This window comes from Palaemon carinicauda, chromosome 14 (genome assembly GCF_036898095.1).
Source record: "Palaemon carinicauda isolate YSFRI2023 chromosome 14, ASM3689809v2, whole genome shotgun sequence".
NCBI classification, from domain to species: domain Eukaryota; kingdom Metazoa; phylum Arthropoda; class Malacostraca; order Decapoda; family Palaemonidae; genus Palaemon; species Palaemon carinicauda.
In genome coordinates this window covers 46,409,670-46,426,447 of record NC_090738.1, presented here as the reverse complement: position 1 = coordinate 46,426,447, position 16,778 = coordinate 46,409,670, and the positions used below count along the sequence as shown (strand labels likewise).

The following is a 16,778-nucleotide window of genomic DNA, read 5'->3' as shown; positions in this document are numbered from 1 at the left end:
GCGCCACGTTTTTCCCCCATAGGGCGTGACGAGTCCGCAGGAACCTGTGGGCGCCTGTGCGCCGACTCAGGAACCTTTGGGACCGCACGTGATGTTACAGGAACTGGGGGGCGTGGCAGCGCTGGTAAAGGTGGACGCGTGGGCGCCTTTGAGCGCTTGCGCGTTGCATCAGGAACAGCTGTCGATGAGCGTGGGCGCGAAGGGAACCCTGGCGCTTAACAGGATCAGAGGCGCGAAAGCCTAACGGTGAGCGCCGAAGCGCTTTATCAGCAACATCAGGAACAACAGCAACGGGCGCAGGCAGCGCCTTACGCTTAGAGACGAGAGGCGCAGTTTTGCGCTCAAGTCCCTGAGACCCCGAAGGGCCTGGAGACTGCGCAGTGGCAGACTCAGGGGGCGCGTAAAGCAACATCAGGAACAACAGCAACGGGCGCAGGCAGAGCCTTACGCTTAGAGACGAGAGGCGCAGTTTTGCGCTCAAGTCCCTGAGACCCCGAAGGGCCTGGAGACTGCGCAGTGGCAGACTCAGGGGGCGCGTAAAGTGCATCAGCAGCCTTCGATGTAGATGGTTGAGGAGACCCTTGTCCCGAAGGACGACCATCCTCCAAAGAGGATCGCGAACGATCCCTGGAGAGGTCTAGGGTTGTAGCTGGCAGGATAGGAGAGCGGCGAGTCGTCTCCTCCGCAGAGGATTGTGGGGACAACGAGCTGAAGAGGCGCCTCTTAACTCCTTTAAAGGGAGAAGGAAGACCTCTACGGCGAAGGGGAGGGCGAGCCTTCCGCCTTATACGCCCACGAGGGGACGTTGGATCAGCAAGCTGATCATCATGGGGCCTCCGAAGAGGCGTCTCTACCAGAGAACTCCCCCGAGAGGGAGTCTCAGTGGAAGGAGAGACCGTAGGACTCAGCTCCTCCCTCGAAGTGTGTTCGGAGGGGTAGACAGAGCCTTCAGCTACCTCAGCCACAGGAACAGGTGTTTGGACAGATCCATGGGATGTTTCCGAAACAACTACGTCAACTACAGACAGAGGATCTATCTCCGCTGTAGTTGACGATTGTTCGGCGGCCGCACCCTGTTTGACCATGTCAAACAGGGCTTCCTTGGAGGGCAAACTCTGTAGCCCCAAGGAAGTCCAAAGCTGAAAAAGATCATTGTTAGACATAAAGACCTCCTCCGAGGGGGGAGGGGCAGCCGCCTCTCCCTTACCACGGGATCGGTCAACAACATCAACATTACGGTCTACGCTACCACTCGCCGGCCTCTCGGAAGAGGCCGCCCGAGCGGGAGCTTCGGAGGAGGAAGGAGAACGATCCCTTTTAGCCTTCTTCTTACGTCGCCGGGCAAACCTCTCCCACTGGGAGGTAGACCACTCCCTACACTCAATACACATATTAGCACTATCACACCGTTGGCCCCTACACTGAGGGCATAAGGAGTGCGGATCTGTTTCCACGGCCGACATAAAGGTCCCGCAAGGGCGGCCGGGAAGACCAGGGCAAGTGCGCATGGTGATAATAGAGGCCAACTTCACACACAAACACTGAAAGAAAAAGCAAACAAAAATTATGGCAGTCAAAAGAGAGGAGAGCTCTGACAGGTCTGTCGTCTCTCCGAGCCAAAAGAAAAGTGAACGAATTACCGGTGTGTATGAGGGTGGAGGGGTAGCAAGCTACCCCTCCCTCCCGCTAACTAGCGGTGGGGTAGGAAACCCTCGTTAAAACTTTATGGCTCGTCATCGGCTGAGCCGAAGTAATTACCCCATGTAATAGCGTGGTTTGTATTTAGTTACGGAACAACTCAGATTTCATCATACAGATTCATAAATTTTTATTTAGCTTAGGATAGTGTAAGCTAGAAAAAGGGAAAGACACCCACATGTGCCTCCTGTCCAGCCCATTGCTATGACCTCTTCAAATATTGAACAGTAAATTCTTGATGAATTATATAGGAAGATAATATCCTTGGATATAAAGTGTAATCTTAACACTGTCTTCCAGGTTCAATATTGGGGATTTTTTAATAATGGATATCATCCATCAATTAAGCAGAGAGAATCGCTCTCTAGATGTGGTGGTCTCACAATAGGCTGCCCATGAAGCACCTTGTAGGATGGAAAAATTTATTTATTTTTTTTTTTTTTTTTTTGTATAGGCTACAGTACAGACCATTGCCGTCAGTACTGTGTGCCTGCTGGCATACGCCGGCATTGTCCTGGGCTATTGAAGGTATGTACTGCCTTCAAGATAAGGGGCGGCAGGTCACCGGCAGCCGGAGGGTCCCTCTATCAAGGTGGACCCACCGGCAGCCGGCGGAAAAAGTCTGTAGACTTTGGATGACCAGCCGCCGGCAGTCAACATGGTTGCCGGCGGCCGGCCAGAGTGTGTGCCAGTTGCCGTTGGGTCGCCGATCACCGGTACCCCATGGAAAGTGGCGGCAGAGCAAACTGACGGCGGACAGTCGTCCGAGATGGGTGCCGGCAGTCGGCCCAGGTTTGATGAAAGATAAAGAAAAAGCGTGGATGGGGGGAAAGCAAAGGCTCAGCCTTGCAGACCTTCATCCAGAATGAGGGTTCATATGGAAGGGGAAATATATTCGGTCTTCCATCCAACCATAGCCCATCCATATGGTAGTAGGGTCATGGAAGGCAGTCCAAGGGAGGACTGAAGAACACTCTAAAGAAAGAGGAGGATCCCTGCCGGCGGCAAACAGGGAGCCTCAAGCCAATTCCACCAACTACCCATAGGGTCGATTGTAGAATGATGGCCAGGATGTGTCAAGGCTAGGCCAACACAAAAGGACAGCAGGGGAGGGGCAAGGGTCCTGTAGGTGAGGTAACACCTAGAAGGCACTACCTAACCTAAGAGATTCTGATCCGTAGTTAAGACAACCTTGATGGCCGGGGAATTCAATTCCCCAGGTTGGGTTAGTCTTAAGGGGGGGAATAGAATCTAGTGCAGGAGGCCCCAGGCAAGGGAAGAATTCAATTCTTCTGCCTAGGACCTGCCGGTACAGGACTGTCTGCTAGGCCATGGAAAGGAGGAATTATCATATAACGCCTCCAGGGTATGGCCTAGGGAGGTCTAACCTCCTGCATAGGCAACCTAACCTGACATGGGAAATTACTTCACCAAGACGGACGGTTGTCAAAGACAACCATTCTACTCTGATGTCCCGTTCTAGGCTCAAAACCGACTCAGTGGTTGAGAGAAAGAAACAGGAACACCCCGGCAAAGATTTGCCACAACACAGTTCAAGGCAAAGCCAACCGGAGTTAGCCTAGACTAGTCAGAGGGAAGAGGAATTGCTCTTAAATCTCGCAAGGAGATTGGTATCGACTTAAAAGGTAAAGGAGGTGTCAGTCTCCACTTAAAAGACGATACAAGAGCAATTGGGGACATGTATGAAAGTATACTAAAGCCCCTAGGCTGGTAGCCTAGGCGCAGTGAGAATCGGTCACCGAAACTCTCTTGTATACTATCTTGAAAGAGGAAAATTTTTATGCAGTAATATCTCAATTGTATAAAATATTGCCTGAGCTTCAATAAAATTTTACCAGGAAGGTTATATCATGCATGAAGTGTGCAGGAGCCTAGGCTAGGAAGCCTAGCACTCGTGGGGCTCGGTCATAATTCAGACAAATCCACGACAACAAGGGCATAATATAAAAATCCCTAGCTAATTTGCTAAATAGCTAAAAGTTATTAAAGCAATAAATGCCAGGAAAGTCGTTCTGACTAACTAAATGTACATCCAAAGAACGACTGCGTCCATGATGCCATCCGGCTGGCAACAGCTCTTGTTACGTTAATTACGATCTTAATTCGAGGAAAAAACTGGCAAGAGCTTACATTTATACAATTCAAAGATAATACTTAACTTTCCAGAGGCAGATGAGGCTCTGGAAGACATCATCGCAGCAAAACAAACCAAAATAGCGAAAGATAACACGGGATAAACACCGGTCTAAGGCGCCCAATTACAGTACAGTAGGAGTATTGCCTTAATAACGGCTCTCCTATAATTCTTGCCACTTTCCCCTCTCAAAGCGTAAACGCTATTAGGGGTGTAGATAGCTATGCAACATGTCAAGAATACGTCCTCTGATATTATGCGATATCCCTTTCAAAATATATAAGGGATACTCGCTCCAGGAGTTAGAATTCTGGATACCTTTTGTAAAATTCTCTGGGATATATCACTGTAGTCAAATACAATTAAGGAGGCTACTAAGAAGGAACTTCCATCAGGACGATATGGCCTGAGCCCAAAAAATGCCTTCACTCTTTAAATGCAGACAGGACTTTCTTGGGGGTTAGGTGATGGCAGGACTGGAATGTGTAAAGGGCTCAAGGTTGTTGTTATTACTATTATTATTATCATTATCACTATTATTATTATCATTATTATTTCCTAATTGTTATTATTATTATCGTTATTATTATTATTATTATTATTATTATTATTATTATTATTATTATTATCATTATTATTAGCTAAGCTACAACCCAAGTTGGAAAAGTAAGATGATATTAGCCCAAGGGCTCCAACAAGGAAAAATAGCCCAGTGAGGAAAGGAAATAAGGAAATGAATAAACGATACAAGTAGTAATAAAAAATTGAAATAAAATATTTTTAAAACACTAACAACATTAAAATGACAAATTCGTAGATAATTTGTATTTTTCCTAACTATACAAACCTTAGCTGAGAAAAGTTCATGCAACATTCCTCAGCCTTGCTATCCTGTCATCTGATGGGAAGGCTTTGAGGAGAGTGGTGTCTATAATCATGCCTAAGTATACCAGTCTTAGAGTGGGAAGCAGGGAAGACTTCTCGAGATTTACCATGATCCCCAGATCTTGGCAAAGTCTCAGAAGTTTGTCTCGGTGTTGAAAAACGGTTGACACCGAGTCTGCAAGGATTAACCAGTCGTCCAGATACCGGAGGAGACGGAGGCCAATCCTGTGTGCCCAAAATGATACTAGGGTGAACACTCTGGTGAAGACTTGTGGTGCTGTGGAAAGACCGAAGCACAGCACCTTGAACTGGTACATTCTGTTGTCTAGGCTGAATCTTAAGTACTGTACTTCCTTGAAGACGGATGGACTGGGATCTGAAAGTACACGTCCTTTAGGTCCAGTGTGCACATGAAGTCTTGCGGTCTTACTGCTAGTCTGACCGTGTCTGCCGTCTCCATGCTGAACGGAGTTTGTTTGACAATCTTGTTCAGAGCTGAGAGGTCGATGACTGGTCTCCAGCCTCCAGACGCCTTCTTTATAAGAAAGAGTCGACTGAAGAAACCTGGGGATCCATCGAGGACCTCTTGGAGAGCGCCCTTCTTCAACAGGGTCTGGACTTCTGCCAGAAGGGCTTGCCCCCTTGCTGATCCCAAGGTAAGGTAGTTCAATGACACTGGATTCGTCGTCAGGAGAGATAGAGATGTTATGAATGGGACGCGATATCCTAGACTGATCACGGAGATTGTCCAGGAATCAGCCCGGAGTTGCTTCCACCTGTTTGAGCAACTTTGTAGGCCTCCCCACACTGGTGAAAATGCAGGGGGACTGCCTATCCTAGCGTTTGCAGCCTCGGCTGCTCCCTCTAGGATTTTTGCCTCCCTTGTAAGAGTTTTTGCCTTTCCTTTCTTTGACAAGAAAGGGCTTAGACACCATAGTCTTCGATGCTGTTGTCGTTGTAGTGGTCTTGACTGGACGGGACTGCTGTGGTGCTGGAGGCTTATAGGGCTTGGATGTTAAAGCCCTATGAAGGAGGGAGTCTTGATGAAACTTCCTCCACCTCTCAGCGGCATGTTCCACACCCTTGCTCGAAAAGAACAGACCCCTCCATGGAGGAATGTCTGAGCCTATTGATCTCGGCGCTAGGGAACTTCTGATAGAATCTCTCAGCTACTGCATCCCGACGTTTCAGGATGGTATTTGCCCACAAGTTCGAGACTTGGTGGGCCAGAAACTCGATCGTGCGAGTGCCTGAGAGAAGGAAGGTTTCCATAGCTTTCCTGGTACGTTCCTTGGAGAAATCCTCAGAATGTATCAGGATACCTAAGGTCCCAACCAGATAACGAGCCACGAAGTGACTTGCATAGCACACTTCGGGACTTTCTCCTGATTGAGGATCTCGGCTGCCGAGAATGAGATCTGCCGGTTGGAGAGTCTCTCAAGAGGGACTCCCCTGGTTAGCTCTTCCAGCAAGTGGTGAAGTAAAAGAGCTAGACAAGGCTCCTCTAGGATCTCGAAGTACCTCCTCTGCTGTACGCAAAGAGGTGGGAGGAGCTTGTTGGTGATACCGGAACGGTTGGAGGAGGACATCTCGGAGAGCTGCTGGGAGATCTTGTCCCTGGTACTCTTTACCCCTTGAGACCAGGACAGGGCTGCACTGGTCTTAGAGGGCTTTTGAGTACCAAAAGACGCTGTCTAAGACAGTGTCTTTGCCCTCTCGAGGAGGGATCTCTGGGTCGGAAAACCCGTTGAGAGCCCTCATTAGAGTCAGAACTTGCCAAAACTAATGTTCTGACTCTTGCTGGTCTCCTCCTGTTGTATGACTTGCAGCGAAGTCTCCTTCTATCCCCGAAGGCTCTTCTTGGGGAGAGTCGCGGACATTCCCTGAGTGGCTAGTTGGCTCCATTCTAGTCCTCGTGGAGGACTTAGGCAATGTTTTGGAGTCTTTAGATTCCTTCCTGGGAAGGATGTAAGACTCCAACATTGATGAGGGTGGCATGTTCCTTCCAATCCCTGACTGAGTGGACCCCTCGGCGCGAAGAGAGGTTTCATCCATTGGTGCAATGGGAGAAAGTCTCTCCTCACATGATTCCCTTGGAGATGGGAAATCTTCGTCTGAAAGGGAAGGAGAGGCAGCCTGAGGAATAGAAGGAACCTGCCTCGAAGGTCTGTGTGGAGTCAGTTTCGCCCTTGGGGAAGTGACTGCGTCTGGAACTCCTCTTTTTCTCTTCAAAGGGGCAGAAGAAGCCATGGTTCTGTGTTCCAATTCAGAGAGGACAGGCTTGAAAGCCTGAGCTACGTCTCTGATCAGGGCACCGAACCAGGGCTGTTGACTGAAAGACGCGCTGTCAGATATACCCCTTGAAGGGAAAGGGATTGAAGGATCCCTGGGAGAAGTCACTATAATTGGTGGGTTTGCCTGTGGTAGCTTTGGGATCCTGGACCCCTCTGGAAGTTTCCCTTCTCCCACAATGCGCGGTGACATGCGCTTGCGAGGAGGGGAATGAGACAATGGCGACCTTGCCGTACATCATTCTCTGGGATGTGTAGTCTTGCGCCCAGGATTATCACGAAGAGCGCGCGGGCGAGTGTTCGCGCACGTCTGTGCCGGCCGTAGGGCGCACGTGCAGGAGATTCATGCGGGGCGTGCGGGAGAATGTTGGCATGCACCCCAAGGAGAGGATTGACGAGCGTGTGTAGGTGAGTGCTGGCGCGTTGGTAAGGGTTGGCGTGCGGGAGAAGGCAGTATAGCTGACTTCCCAGAAGTCCTGCTATCGGTGGAAAGTCGGTGCGCAGGTTTTGCCTGGCGCGTAGGATGGTGCGCAGCATGGCGCACAGGAGATGGAAATGTTGGGCGCGTATGCGCACGTGCAGTAAAATGTTGGCGCGGGGGAGAGCACCATTGCACAGGAAATGATGGCGTGCAGATGGGCGCGGGCGCGTAGGAGACTGTTGGCGCGTAAGCGCTGGGCGCGTGGGTGCAGTTTGCGCAGGGTGCGCAGGCAAGATCGTGGGCGCATGTGCACATGAGGGCGCGTGATGGAGCTATGCTCTTGTTGGAGCGTATGCGCATGTTGATGCGTACGCTCTTGATGCCCTGTGTTAAGGTTAGAAGGAAGATCAGCGCATAGTGATAGGGCCTGACGAGCTACTAATGACCGCTTGTCAGGTTACGTGGACGCGTAGCCCGTGGGTTGTTGGCGTGCAAAAGCAAGTTCAGTTGGAGCCTTGTTAGGCCCATGCAGGAACGGCGAAGGCAGGTCAGCAGGTCTGCCGGGTGGAAGGTTGACGTGTCCTTTAAAAGGACGACCTTCCACCGAAGGAGATCGCAAACGATCAGCAGAGAGGTCCAGGACCAATGCAGGTGCAGTGACGGATGATTGGTCTAGAGGCTCCTCTGCGGGGGACTGCATCGAAGATGTTGAACCAAAGAGGCGGCTCCTCATCGCAGGTGAAGGAAGGCCTCTATGGCGAAGAGGAAGGCGAGCCTTTCGACGAATGCGCCCTCTGGGGGCCGTTGGATCAGCAAGCTGACCTTCTGCAGTCCTCCGAAGAGGAGTCTCTGTAAGTGAACTCCCCCGAGGGAGAGAAATAAGAGCAGGAGAGCCTGACGATGGACTTAGTTTCCTCCTCGTAGGTTGATCAAGAACGGGAGAAACTGAGCCGTCAGCTAACGTAGAGTTTGGAGTGGAAGAGGAGATAGGTGAGACCGCATTGGATAACTCTGACACCAGGTCAACAAGAGGCAAAGGATCAACCTCTGACGGTGACGACGATTGCTTGACAGCAGCACCCAATCGGATGTAGTTAAGCAGAACCTCCTTGGAGGGCAAACCCGTAAGCCCCAAGGAGGACCAAAGCTGAAATAAGAGGGTTAGTGACATATCCTTCCCCGGGGGGAGAGGGGGAGCTGCTTCGCTAGGGGAAGCAACGTCATCTCTCGAGACCCGAGGTTGGTTAACAATAAGTCTGTCTACGCTACCACTCGGCGGTCTCTCGAAAGAGACCTACCGACTGGGAGCTTCGGAGGCGGTTTGGGCAACGGAAGAAGAGGCCTTGGGTTTTTCTCCTTTCGAAGCAACCTTCGAAGGAGAAATATCCCGTTTGGACTTTTTCTTCCGTCGTCACGAAAACCTCTCCCACTGGGAAGCAGACCACTCCCTGTACTCACTACACTTATTGGTACTATCACACTATTGGCCCCTACAAGAAGGCCAAAGGGCGTCAGGATCAGTCTCGAGCACCGACATGAATGTTCCACAGGGGCAGTCGGGAAACCCAGGGCAAGTGCGCATGATCTCAGAGGCCAACTTCCCATATACAGAAACTAGAAAAAGAAAAGAACAGAAGCAATTAAATGGCTGCCAATATGACGGTGAGGATGAGAGCGGACACATCCGAGCCGAGAGCAAAGTGAGCTCAAGCACAAGTGTGTGAGGGGGGGGTAGCAAGCTACCTTCCTCTACATCCACTAACTAGCGGTGTGGGAAGTAAACCCTCGTTAAAAATCAATGACTCGTCATTTCAGCTATGCCGAAAGTAATACCCCTATTAAATAGCGTGGTTTGTATTCGAGTTACGGAACAAACACCAGGTTAATCAAAATCCGGTTCATTTCAAATATAGCTGTAATTTTTTACCACAGTAAAAGGATATACACTGTACAGAGCTAGAACCAGCTGGATGTAGAGATAGGTAATGGCGTGCTGCGCTCCCAGTGTAAAGGAGCGAGGGCTATTTGAAATCATCCCCTAGCTTGAATTCTATCGCGACTTTTATAAGAATTTTTATTTAATAAGTATTGCATTGTTCTTGGCCATCTCAATTCTGTTGCCAGCTATTAGAAATCAACTTCTTAATATTAGGTAAACAACCATCACCAAAAATTTTGTTTTCCTCGGCAGCAAAATACCCAAACCGCGATTAACGAGGGGCGACTTAAGAAGAGTTGGAAGAGCCAGGCCTACATGGCTGAAGGCTATGAAGAGTGAAGTAGATGATGAATGAGTAAGTACTTCTTTTCGTGCTTCATAGTCCTCAGCCATGTAGATCAGGGTCTTCCAACTCTTCTAGTGCCTTGAAGAGCCCAGCTGAACGTTTGGTGAACTAAACTCTCTTGGGAAGTGCGAACAGCATGCCAAAACAATCTCCATCTACCCCTCATCATGATCTCATCCACAAATGGTACTCGAATAATCTTTCTTAGTTTCATTTCTAATGACCCTAAGATACTACCGCTAGAGAGTTACGTGGTCCTTTGACTGGCCAGACAGTAATACATTGGATCCTTCTCTCTGGTTACGGTTAATTTTTCCCTTCGCCTACACATACACCAAATAGTCTGCCCTATTCTTTACATATTCTCCTCTGTCCTCATGCACCCGACAACACTGAGATTACCGAACAATTCTACTTCTCTCAAGGGTTTAACTACTGCAGTGTCATTGTTCAGTAGCTACTTTTCTCTTGATAAGGGTAGAAGAGACTCTTTAGCTATGGTAAGCAGCTCTCCTACGAGAAGACACACCAAAATCAAACCATTGTTCTCTAGTCTTGGATAGTGCCATAACCTATGTACCATGGCCTTCCACTGTCTTGGGTTAGAGTTCCCTTGCTTGAGGGTACACTCGGGCACACTTCCATCTTATTTCTCTTCCTCTTGTTTTGTTAAATTTTTTGTAGTTTATATAGGAAATATCTATTGTAAGGATGTTACTGTTCTTATAATATTTAATTTTTCCTTGTTTCCTTTCCTCACTGGACTATTTCTCCTGTCGGAGCCCCTGGGCTTATAGCATCCTGCTTTTCCAACTAGGGTTGTAGCTTAGCAAATAATAATAATAATAATAATAATAATAATAATAATAATAATAATAATAATAATAATCATGTCTTGCCATTGAACACCCAATATCCTTCTGTGGGCTTTGTTCTCAAATCTACTAAATCTATTGGAGATTGTTTCTTTGTCATACTATGATTCATGCCCATTGAGTAACACCGATCCCACTAAACTGATATATAGTCCGATTTTTATATGTAATTTCAGGCAATTTGATTTCCAAATCTTACTTAACCTAGCCACTGTCTGATTTGCTTTTTACAATCTTTCACTAAACTCTAATTCTATAGACCCTTTATTGGAAATCATAGTTTCTAAGTTCTTAAACGATTCTGCCTTATTAATCCTTTCTTCTTCTAATAATATTTCATCTTTCATTGCATACTCCGTTCTCATCATCTGTCTTTCTTCTATTTATCTTCAGCCCCACCTCATGTGATATTTCATGCATTCTGATAAGTAAGCTTTGCAAATCCTGTGCTGTTCTGTTAACAAGGACATCATCATCAGCATACTCTAGGTCTGCTAAATTCCTATCACCAATCCAGTCCAATCCTTCTCCACCATCTCCGACTGTTCTACACATTACAAAATCCATGAGGAGGATAAAAAACATAGGTGACAACACATTCCTTAGGAGTACTCCACTGTTCACTGGATATTCATTTGACAAGACTCGATTAACATTAGCACTTGCTATGCTCATGAACAGACTTAATCAAATCTACATATTTAAGAGGAATTCCATAATAACGCAGGACTCTCCACAAAATTGGTTGGTGCACACTATCAAAGGCCTTTTCTAGTCCACAAATGCCATCAAAGTGGATTTCTATACTCTATGCATTGCTGTACAACAGGTTTCAAAATAAAAATTTGGTCAGTGCAACTTCTACTTTTCTAATCCTGCTTGTTCATCTCTAAAATTCTCTTTATATATATATATATATATATATATATATATATATAAATATATATATATATATATAGTGTATGTGTGTTCTGCACTTTCTACAGACATGATTATTCTTGTATTTATACCCATACAATCTTATTCTTCACACTGAGTTTCTTATAAGAAAAATTCCCCAGAAACTCTCTTATTGCAGGAAGGTAATTATGATTTTTTTTGCAAAGTTAGTTTAAAGTAAGGAGAATCATAGTAGACATGAATACCACCTCCCAATAAGTAAGGACATGCCAATTCAGGTCAGTTTAGGTTAGCACATATCCCTTTAATTTCCTTTAAAACTCAAACACATCACCACAGAAAATTGAATTGTAAGACAAACGGTAAAATTGTATATATTTACTCAATTTTCCTGACACTTTCTTTAAATATAAGGCCCTGATGATTCCCTCTAGGTCTTTGGAAGGTACTTTTCATAAAAGAACAAGAGCTTTTTATCAGGATGCTTTCACTTACCTGTCAGCTAATTCATTTTGGTCAATTCCCACATGAAAGAGACCACAGAATAAGCATTCTAGGAAAGGTTTCCCCGACCACAAGTACAGTAATACCGCATTCGGTATGGACTTCCAATAAAAGAAAAGACGAAAAGGCACAATTGCTTTAGGCATAGAGGTAACCTACTAGCCAAATAGATATCTGAAAGGTTGATAGATTTCGTAAGAAACTGCTGCTGGTAGACATGGTCACTTACCATAGGGGTTAACCAAGGCAGCTAAGCATCAATTTAGCCTTCGCATTGGCTGTTTTAAGCTACACAAACTAAACTAACATCCAGCATATTGACATGCAGATTAACTGTCATTCTCATATTCTAACTGCCACGCATAAATATTCCATAGACTATCTCAACACCAAGAAAAACAAAACAACTCAATTGTCAATTTGTCATACCCATTTGTTTACCAAAACGTCAACAATGATCAGCTGAGCATGGCAGGTCTGTCAACTGCCAGATTAAATCTCTATAAAGGTTTCCTTACTGTTGAAAGGTTAGTAGTTGAATCTTACCTAATTATTGACCTTATTGTTGTTTAAGACCTAATTACTTACCTTACAGCTATTGTAGCATTATCAAGCGATATTAATGAACTTGAGGAGATAATTTTGATTAATTTAGCTCTGAAGTAACTCCTCTGTAACGGCTCTCTTCTCACTTTCATTTTCAGAATTTAATTTTGGAGGCAGTGCTAACGTCCTCTCAAATCTACCAGGTAACCCTCATTTGTTTTTTGTTTCTTTTTCCTTTTGATCCTATTGTTCTCCTGAATAAGCATAGAATTTAAGTTCAAAGCTAATTTCCAATAGTTGCAATACGAAGGTGAAAGTCAAGAGTTTGGAAGGTAGGAAGTGGAAACATAGTAGAGCAAAAGGCATAAAAAGTACGTGTAGATATGAGATGAAGTGTTGTCGTGGTCTTTTACTTATATCTTACTCTACTCACTGCCTACACATATATACAGTCCTATATATCGACAGTTTTACCTTATATTTTACTTTAAATTGACCTAAATACAGTACTATTTTACCAATCAGCTGTAATATCAATATTCTACAGTCAACTCTTGTGCAAAACGCAGCAACTACCTAATATTTACATAAACCAGTCAAAGTTATTAAAATCACTAATCGTCTTTTCAATAAACTTGACACAAAATGTCTTGGTCAATTGCAACAACACGAACAAATATAATCAAGCATAACTATAACATGTATCATAACACAATAATATATTTTCTCCACAATATAATTTTCTCTCCTTGTAGAGTTTTATTTCACTGGAAATTACAATATACAACATAATCACCCTAAAACGTCACAATGTTGTTTTCCACAAAAAAGAAAAAATAACGTTATTCTTCAAGAATCCAATAATACACAGTAGGCTTATGTGCAAGCACACTATCTATATTCAGTCAATCACTTACTTTTCCATTCTTTTCATGTACAGCTATAATGTAAATTTTAATTATGCCTATGTCTTACAGCCTTCTTTACCTTTAATCAACTTTGTAGTATTTAGACAAAAATATAAGAAATGCATGAAAAATAAATCTTTGTGAAACATAATTTAATGATGATTAATTCATCTTCATATAACTCTTAAGTTATAATTGTGTAAGTAAAATTCTTAAATTATACTTCAATTCATTTGCCTAACATTTCAAGCTATTATCGCGGATATGCTGCTTCCTATATGTATATATGTTGGAGATATCTGTAAATCTTAAGCTACAGCAAAAAAACTAATAAAATTACTTGTCTAAACCTACATTAACTTCGGGTTAAGCCTGGTCTAAAGCCTATTTAAAAATTGAATAAACAGTACACATTTTTTCCTGGATAGTTTAGTCCATTTCAGCGCAATTCATCATGGTCGTCAACCAGACATACTGAAGATACCAAAGATACCATCTAGTTTTTCGTTCGTTCAGTGTTTCAAAAATAAGGTAAATTTTGCAATGTTTCCATATAGAAATGTAGTAATGATATTTTTTAAAACATTGTTTATTCGAAGCATTGATTTGTTATGACATCGTTTTGATAATAGAGAAGACAATTTCGGCTTTTCACATCGACTTCAATCTTCTATTCAGGATAGTTTGAATATCGCCAACCATCATTAAATCTTTGGTTTTAAGCCCGAGTTACCATCCAATTTTACGTTTCATTAATTACCCATAATCATCATAGTTTATGAAGTTTGTATTTAATGCCCTCAATTACTATACAAATACGACGATGTAATAAGAAAAATAACGATAATTATCAAAGTATGTAGAATAAGAACTTCATTCTCATATAGTTTTTATTTTGGAGAATGCATTGTTACTGTAAATTCTTCAAGACATTCTGTCAATTAATGTACAATTTTCTTTGTTTAATTTTCGATACAACTACTTCCCAGAATACTGTAAGAATAACATTTATAGGACGAAATGTTTCAATTTGGTGGAGGATTCTGGCATCTTCCAGACTTCCACAAGCATCTGTTTGGGGCAGGGGTAACATGTTTTCTTCGATGCGTAGACACAAACAAGTTTTCTATGGTCGAAGAGTCACCGACGCGTTCAGCTCTACCTTGCCAAGACTTCCAAATTAAACTAAGATGGCACAAAGACAGATTCAGCTTCCCACTCAGGAAAAGCCAAAATTCGCCGAACTTAACAATCTGATTTCCGAGAAGGTAATTGAAAAGTGACGTTTCACTGACCGTGGTTGTTTATCTGTTCTACTCAATGGACTTTAAATTCTCGTCTTAAGTTTGTCTCTTTTGGTGTGGCATCGTTTATTTGATGTTATAATGAGATTTTTTAAATTTTATTTCTGAAGAATATCAAATTAACATATACCTTACACTCGTACTGTGATCATGGTTACAACTGTGTGATGTTTATATGTATACCTAAACACACACACACACACACATACATATATTATATATATATATATATATATATATATATATATATATATATATATATATATATATATATATATATATATATATATATATATATATGAGACAGAGTGAATTCGATATCAAGAGGTATTTATGTCTTATATGAATATGTATGTATTTGATGAAAATCATAGGCTTGCTCAGTGTATGGACAAGATGTTGGTAGGTTTGATGGGGACAGGTCACAGAAACGGTAAATTCTCTCTCTCTCTCTCTCTCTCTCTCTCTCTCTCTCTCTCTCTCTCTCTCTCTCTCTCTCTCTCTCTCTCTCTCTCCGAGTCAAACATATGTTCTACGATTGTGTAGCAGTGTGTTTGCCTTCAGAATAGTTAAATTAAAACCTTTCTATTGGGAAAAATACAAGTGTATACATGAAACGGAATGACTGTTACTAAGAAAGAACTGTTCCAACCTTAAGTGGACCCTGCCCACTCCAAGGTCACCTACCAATATTACCACTTTTTTGTGGGTTTTGTTCTTTGATGTTTTTGTCTAACATAGAAGGATACATACACAAGTTGTAAACTTGACATTCGTGTACTTTACCTTTCTACGGTTTACATGTTAATTATCGTACAGCTGGTGTTTGTTTGTACTATTAATATCTGATACAGACAGGTTGTAAGGCAATCTTAGATATGATAAGAAACTTTTGAAAACAATTTCTGTCACTCTTACTCACTAAGACAATTTTCCAATGTTCCATAAGTAAAACGCAAATGAGGACAAGCGAAACTGGATAGAAGAATTACTAATATTTGATTAACAAAGATAAACTAAGAATTCCTATTTAACCTCTCTCGGCGAAGGCTAGCGATGTCCATGTTTTCATTTGAATTTAGACTTCGCATAAAAGTTTTACATACTTATGCGGAAACATTTTTTATATTCGATCTTGGCAAAGATGCAAGAATTCTCAAATTTCATAACATAACATTCATCCAGATATTTCTTTACAGAACAATGTTTCTAAGGTAAAATCCAATGATCCTTACTACATTATTTGTTCGACCACCGAGGGTCAAATTGCAGTTCAGTAATAGGCTACACTCATAATGTTGCCAATGTTTCTTAAATCATTTCTTTTTCCCCTGGCCTACCACCATAAACTCTGTTTTATTTCCAATAATTTTAGTTATTTCATTGTCATCCTGTGTCATCAATAGAAAAGTAAAATTTTTGCTTAATTTGCAAATTGCTTGTTCACGTCTGTGTAATACTTTGATAGACCAGTAGTATATATAATACAATTCTAGGATTGGACCTATTATCCTACACTTCCCTGAAACATGCCTCCTCTGGATAGTTCATATGACGGATAGGAATTTCCAATTCATACGCAATAGTTTCTTCCAACCATTTAATCTTTTATATACTCGACAGCTACATATTAAATACCTATTGATCGTAAATAATTAAGCAGCAGTTCAAACACGTCTGTACGAAAAGCAGCACAAAGAATAAGTAAAATCAGCTTGCCATATATGTTCTTATCCATTATTTCAAGATAATTTACAAAATAGATCTGTCAACGTAAACTATAATTGTCTGTATGCTGACTGGTCATCAGATAATGCTTCAGTTCTATCTAAATGACTAACTAAGAATTAAATCTAATTGGACCTTTGAAGTAAGGATAGATTCGAAATAGGTCTGTATGACCTTGGACTTGATATAATCACTATAACCACTCTTTAATATTACGTTTTGTCTCGTTCAACATCAATCTGATTCAGAATATCCGCAAAATATCCAATTATATATTC

At 43.1% G+C, this 16,778-nt stretch overlaps 2 protein-coding genes across 4 annotated transcripts in view; one reads left to right on the top strand and one right to left on the bottom strand.

The window, feature by feature from the left end:
* Positions 1–12,744, bottom strand: part of LOC137653568 (sec1 family domain-containing protein 2-like) — a 261,267-nt gene extending 248,523 nt beyond the window's left edge. Inside the window, exon 1 of one of the 3 annotated variants that reach the window (XM_068387077.1) lies at positions 12,603–12,744. Coding sequence is in view for 1 of the 3 variants with exons in the window: in XM_068387076.1 (XP_068243177.1) it covers positions 12,444–12,447 (4 nt within the window). In the remaining 2 variants the exon portion in view is untranslated. Of the gene's footprint in view, positions 1–12,243; positions 12,389–12,443; positions 12,524–12,602 lie in introns of those variants that run through there. The other 2 variants (XM_068387076.1, XM_068387078.1) reach the window with 2 other exon arrangements.
* Positions 12,745–14,543: 1,799 nt separating this feature from the next.
* Positions 14,544–16,778, top strand: part of LOC137653185 (allantoicase-like) — a 26,088-nt gene continuing 23,853 nt past the window's right edge. The window contains exon 1 of the mRNA XM_068386566.1: positions 14,544–14,736. Within this exon, the coding sequence (XP_068242667.1) occupies positions 14,659–14,736 (78 nt within the window). The 5' untranslated portion in view covers positions 14,544–14,658. The remainder of the gene's footprint in view (positions 14,737–16,778) is intronic.